The following is a 6,049-nucleotide window of genomic DNA, read 5'->3' as shown; positions in this document are numbered from 1 at the left end:
AAACAGAAATTTCAGAGGAGAGACTTGCAGAGGAGAAAACGCCTTGCAGAAATTTCCAAAGAGTAGCGCTCAAGAAGACTTGCAGACTCTGTGTAGAAGAAGACTTGCAGAGGAGTAGATTCAGAGAGCGTGTAGAAGAAGAATCACAAAAGGCAAAGGAGTACGGGTACTGTTTTTGAAATGGGTGATTTGATTTGTGATTGGAATTTGTAAATTGTAAATATCTTAAAATATTATAGTGATGATTCAGCTCTAATACATATTAAAATATAAAACACCCCTAATGATTAAAAAGGGTGTTGGTTTAGCTCAGTATTCTTGCATTGCCCCCATTATCTTTCAAGGAACAAATTCACAAAAAGGTAGAAATTTAATTGAAGCAAACCTTTTGTTGATATTGAGCAAGCTAGCGTCTTTGGGTCTTGAGTGCGAGGGTTACTCGATCGACATCTGTTACCTTTGGCTTCTTCACTAATAAATTACCCATCGATTCTGATTTCTCACTCTTCTGCTTAGGAATCGATCATAGAGAAAATCGGGTATTCATAATCATAACCGCCAATTCAACCTCTTCTGTTTTTTTCTTTTTAACTTTTCTTTTCAGAGACCAAACAATGAAACAAACACCAGCAGCGACAAACACTTCTACAGCCTGGCCATCATGGTTTAAAATGCATGAGAGGATGTGTCTTATAAATAGATTATTGTTTCTATTTATAAGACACGTACACATTTCAAATCAACTTTTTTGTGTATGTGTCACTGTCATGTTGAAATTGAAAGTGCTATTGCCTATTGCTGAAATGCCTAGTGCTGCCTATGAAAGTGCTATTTCCTTTTTCATTTAAATAGTGAATAAATTCAATTGAGTATTAGTGCATTAGCTGAAGACACCTACGGACCTACCTAATATTTTTTGCCTTTGATTTTTTTTTCTCTTTTACAGTAATAGAAATAATAAAAATGGCTCCAAAGAAGAAATCCCAAAAACAGAAGGATATAACTTGGGATCATTGTAAATCCCTTGTGAATAGGTTGAATGTTAAATGTAACTATTGTCCCAAAACAATATGGGGAGGAACATTTAGAATGAAGCACCATCTAGCTGGAACACACAAAGAAGTTGCTCTATGCCAACAAGTGCCGGAAGAGATAAGGGATCTATTTAAAAAAATATTAGAGGATGCAAGAGATGATGATGAACTAGAGTGCTTCGATGATAAAGATTCACAAAAAAAAGGGAGCATGGATAGTTTTATGATAAAAGGAAAAGGTGGAAGTGGCTCATCTGCTATGAAACAACAAACTATAAATTCAATGGTGAAGGATAGAGATTTGGTGGTTCGAGATATTTGTAGATGCATATATGGCAATGCATTGCCATTTAATTTAGTTAAGAGTCCACTATTTATTAATATGGTGAAGTCTATTAGTGAATATGGCAGAGGCTTAAAACCACCAACTTATCATGAAGTGAGGGTGTCATATTTGAAGAAAGAAGTTGATTTTGTCCATACTAGTTTGGATAAATATAAGTTGGAATGGAAGAAAACTGGTTGTACATTGATGTCCGATGGATGGACTGATGGAAAGGGTAGATCTCTTACTAATTTTCTTGTTAATAGTCCTAGAGGGACTGTTTTTATGAAATCTGTTGATACAAGCAGCTTTATTAAAGATGCTGAAAAAATGTTTGAATTACTTGATGTGATGGTGATAGAAATTGGAGAAGAGAATGTCGTTCAAGTAGTGACAGATAGTGCTTCAGCCCTTGTATCTGTTGGACAAAAGTTGATGGATAAAAGAAAGCAACTCTTTTGGTCACCCTGTGCAGCCCACTGTCTTGATTTGATTTTGGAAGATATTGGTGGCATTACAGTGTTCTATAATACCATTTGGAAAGCAAAAAAAATTTCAACTTTCATTTATAGGCACACATAGGTGTTGAATTTGTATAGAACCTTTTCCAAAGGTAGAGAGTTAGCTAGGCCTGCAATAACAAGGTTTGCTACATCATATTTGACAATGCAGTCAATTTTGAAACAAAAGACTGCACTTTGATCTATGTTTACATCTGAAAAATGGGTTAATAATGCTTATTGCTCTAGGCCGGAAGCCAAATTTGCAGAAAATGTTGTTTTGGCTGATAAAAGGTTTTGGAAATCAATACATTATTGCTTGAAAATTGTGTCTCCTCTTGTGAAAGTTCTTAGACTTGTGGATGGTGATTCAAAACCTGCAATGGGATACATTTATGAGGCTATGGATAGAGCAAAGGAAGAAATAGCAAAGAGTTTTAATCATGAGGAAAAGAGATATAAGGATGTATGGGAAATCATTGACAAGCGTTGGGATTTACAACTTCATAGGCCTCTTCATGCAGCCGCCTATTTTCTTAATCCAAAGTATGTATAGGTTCTTTATATTTATTTAATTATATAAAATTCTTTATATTTTATATTTGATTTATTATTAAGCCTTATTCTAAATTTATAATAATTATATAGGTTCCACTATGACACAAAGTTCAACCCAGATCGCGAGGTTAAAACTGGCTTGTGGAAGACATTGGAGAAGATGTGTCCTAATATTGAAACAAGGATTACAATTGATTCCCAAATTGAGAAATTTGGCAGGGCTGAAGGACTCTTTGGAAATAGTTTAGCAATTGCAACTAGAGCTAGGAAGCAACCTGGTAATCATCGAATTTTGTGTATTGATTAAATTATGTTTTGATATTTTAAAATTAAAAATTAAGTCATTAACCAAATATTTATTTATCAATTATATTTTTTTTTTTTTGCTAGCTTTATGGTGGAATAGTTTTGGAGACGACTGCAAAGAGCTGCAAACAATAGCTATTCGTATCCTAAGCCTCACTTGCAGTGCTATAGGGTGCGAGAGAAATTGGAGTGTGTTTGATCAAATTCACTCTAAGAGAAGAAACCGTTTAGAGCAACAAAGTTGAATGCTCTTGTGTTTGTTAATACAACCTTCAACTTGAAATTAGGCAAAAATAGAGGGAGGAAAAAGGAGACACATATGATCCTATCTGCTTATCAGATTTAGATTCTGACGAGGAATGGATTACTGAGCAAGAGGAGCCTTGCCTAATGGATGAGGAATCTTGGATGGATGTTCATGAGTGCTTCAACGTTGATGAAGGAGACCAAAGCAAAAAGAGAAAGAGAGGTATATTTGCATATATAATATTTCTTTTAATCAAACACCTTATCTAATATATTTATTTACACTATGTATATTTTTTTTTTAGGTCCTCGAAATCTTCAAGATGATAGGAATGATAAAGGCAAAGGCATCTTAATACAAGAGGATGTCAACAGGAATGATAACAGAAAAGGATCTCAAATTATTGAACAAGATATGGGAGATGAGTCAGATGACTCTACTAATGGAAAGGATGAAGGACTAGATATGCCAATACTAGATCCTGATAGTGATAATAGTAATAATATTAGTCTTGAAATTTAATGAATATGAGAAATAACTGGTTTTAGATTTGGTTACTTATGGATTTTGGTATTTAGATTTTTTTTTTTAATTTGGATTTATATGATATTATATATTTTTAAATTAATTTTAATTTGTTTTTGAATCTTACGATTCGATACGATTCACGATTCACGATACAAAAAAGCAGCCGAGCGATTCACGATACGTATTGCGATTCAACAACCATGCAATGAATTATGAATCAATCACAACGAAATAAACCTATTTACCTACTGTGCACAATGAGTCATATATATCCAAATGCATTTCCTTGCACAACATTCAGAAATTATGTGAACAAATCAAAAAAATAAAAAGCAATGGTGCTAATTAAACAATGAAGAGACAAATAATAAAATTTAAAGAGTGGAAGTGAACGGCACACTAGTGGCTGGTAACCATGAGTTGCCAGCAATGAAATTTGCAACAGTGAATTTTGATGCTTCCAAAGCACTTGTAATGACATGATAACCTGGCCAATTAACTCGACTTGCAGTGGAAGAACCAGGACCTGTGTTCATGTACTCTCCATAATATAGAGTGCTTAATGCAAAGTTACCATTCCATTCCAACCAACCCGCTGGATTGATCAAAGTATCAAGATATGTCTTCATGAAAACTGTGCGAGAATATTGTTGCCATGGTCTTCCTAGATAAGTCTTAACAGAGCTTTGAACAGGTTCCAAATCTGATGCAGCTGTAACCTTAGAATTATGAATGGAAATACCTGTGTTTTGATTTGGATCAGTTCTACCTTGTGCAGTGATTGTGTTGACTTTGTTAGGAGGATTTCTTGCAAAAAGGTTGCAATTTTGGAACACAACAGCAGCATTACCAAAGATAAAGTCAACAGTGCCATAAATATCACATTCCCTATAGAATTGTCTATTAGAAAGCACATACAATGTGTCTTGGTAACCTTCAAAGCTACATCTGTAAAATACTGATAAATCTGATCCAGAACGTAATGCCACAGCTTGGTGATTTGCTGCACCGGCAGTGTTCCTGAATGTCATATCTTGAGCCATAAATCCATCTCCAACAATAGCTGCAAAAAAAATTCATACTAATTAAGTGCTTAATCTTTATAAATTTATTTCTTTTATTTTTGTGACTATGAGGAGAAAAAAAAAAGATGAAACTAAAAAAAACTAAAGGATTTTGCTTACCAACAGTGGCTGAACGAAAGGTTGTGGTGCCACCTCCAACACTTTGGCTACCTGTGATTATGGTGTTGCCAATACCATCTCCAACTAACATTATATTCTTTGCTTTTATCTCAACTTGTTCATTGTATATTCCTGCCTTCACGTGTATCACATACCTTCCGCTGCTACTTTGAGGTGCTGCATTTATGGCTGCACTCACTGTTGTGTACTTTCCTGAACCATCTTTTGCCACCACTACGTTAGCTCGAGAAGCTGGAGAAGTTGTTTGTAACAACTTTCTATCACCTGGCTTGACCCATGTTGGGAACCCATCTTCGTAACTTGGTTCTTCATATTGAACCTTGTTAAGAGCCAATGTGTTGCTTAACAACTTAGTAACATTGTTGGACATGTAAGGCAACACATAGTCTTGGACCTCAAGGTCGTAGAAGCCAGCTTTGCATGTCTCCAAGTTAGTGAGAGCTGTGCTGAGCCATGTTTGAGTATCAACTTGTGAGCACTTGGTGTTAGGGTCTAGGGTTTTGTTGAGTCTGTGGATGGTGTGCTCATAAAGCTCAATGCAATCAGACCAAGCAGCTTTTTCACGTGGATTACGACACTTAGAACCTAATGAAAGAGTGTTGGCATGTCCTATGAGTGCTCGCTCTTGAACAAGTTGCAATGAAAGTTTGAGAAAATCGGCTTTGTGTTTGATTGGTTTGCGTTGTTGAGTGCGGTTATTGCTCATGAAATACTCACATGGTTGAGGGTTTGGGGTTTGGCTGCACCAAAGTTTAATATCATTCAAGGAATAACCAGAAACGAAAGAGGAGAGTATTAGGAAAGTAACCAAAAGTGTTAGGAGCAAGCGAAAAGCTTTCATGGTTATTGATGAAATGATGATGATAATAATGTATATATAAGAGATAAAGTTTAATTTGTTTGAATAGAATTGGGTTGTGTTTCATTTGCTAATCGGATGCCTTTATATAGAGGAATGCGGGAAGGGACATCGTTTTTCACTTTTCAAATCCTTTTAGCTTTTGGTTTTCCATGCACATCATTTATTAATAATAATTAATTCAATATGGAAACGGTTTTTTAGTTTTATTCACAATTGATATCTAAGTTGTTAGCAACATGATTGATAGGAATATGAATTATGCATATCTTTGACCGTTCATCTGCGAAGAGTTCATTATTGACTTGTCACGTGACAATATTTTTAGCAGCCAAATAAAAGTCTGGCTTGGCTAATTGTATTGGATTTGGTTTTCAACGAGAAGGACTTGTACATAGGTTGATATTCTTGACGTGTAACAATGTACGATGTGCATGCTGTTAGTATTTGGATTACTTATCAATTGTTTTGTTGTAATAATAAAAAT

General features: G+C 35.0%; 2 protein-coding genes across 2 annotated transcripts; one reads left to right on the top strand and one right to left on the bottom strand.

Annotated features, from left to right (window-relative positions):
- The first annotated feature begins 963 nt into the window (after positions 1–963).
- LOC133306777 (uncharacterized) lies at positions 964–2,968 on the top strand. Its single transcript, XM_061507156.1, has 4 exons — positions 964–1,880; positions 2,109–2,405; positions 2,508–2,695; positions 2,808–2,968. The coding sequence occupies exons 1-4, from the start codon at positions 964–966 to the stop codon at positions 2,966–2,968; spliced, it is 1,563 nt and encodes a 520-aa protein (XP_061363140.1).
- A 904-nt stretch (positions 2,969–3,872) lies between these two features.
- On the bottom strand, positions 3,873–5,544 carry LOC133306803 (pectinesterase 2-like). Its single transcript, XM_061507178.1, has 2 exons — positions 4,683–5,544; positions 3,873–4,561 (listed from the first exon to the last, which is right to left on the bottom strand). Exons 1-2 carry the CDS (start codon positions 5,542–5,544, stop codon positions 3,873–3,875), a joined length of 1,551 nt encoding a protein of 516 aa, XP_061363162.1.
- Between the last annotated feature and the right edge of the window lie 505 nt (positions 5,545–6,049).

This window comes from Gastrolobium bilobum, unplaced genomic scaffold (assembly GCF_033153095.1).
Source record: "Gastrolobium bilobum isolate Gb01-03AN ecotype WA unplaced genomic scaffold, APGP_CSIRO_Gbil_v1 utg13418, whole genome shotgun sequence".
Classification (NCBI taxonomy): Eukaryota; Viridiplantae; Streptophyta; class Magnoliopsida; order Fabales; family Fabaceae; genus Gastrolobium; species Gastrolobium bilobum.
The sequence above is the reverse complement of the archived record's forward strand: the minus strand, read 5'-3'. Positions and strand labels throughout refer to the sequence as shown.

Bases quoted from the DNA above. Each gene is read 5' to 3' on its own strand.
- LOC133306777 (XM_061507156.1), top strand. From the start codon at position 964: ATGGCTCCAAAGAAGAAATCCCAAAAACAGAAGGATATAACTTGGGAT. The intron at 2,406-2,507 runs GTATGTATAGGT...ATAATTATATAG, and splicing joins GCCTATTTTCTTAATCCAAA to GTTCCACTATGACACAAAGT. The intron at 2,696-2,807 runs GTAATCATCGAA...TTTTTTTGCTAG, and splicing joins TAGAGCTAGGAAGCAACCTG to CTTTATGGTGGAATAGTTTT.
- LOC133306803 (XM_061507178.1), bottom strand. From the start codon at position 5,544: ATGAAAGCTTTTCGCTTGCTCCTAACACTTTTGGTTACTTTCCTAATA. The intron at 4,562-4,682 runs GTAAGCAAAATC...TTTTTTTTGCAG, and splicing joins CTTTCGTTCAGCCACTGTTG to CTATTGTTGGAGATGGATTT.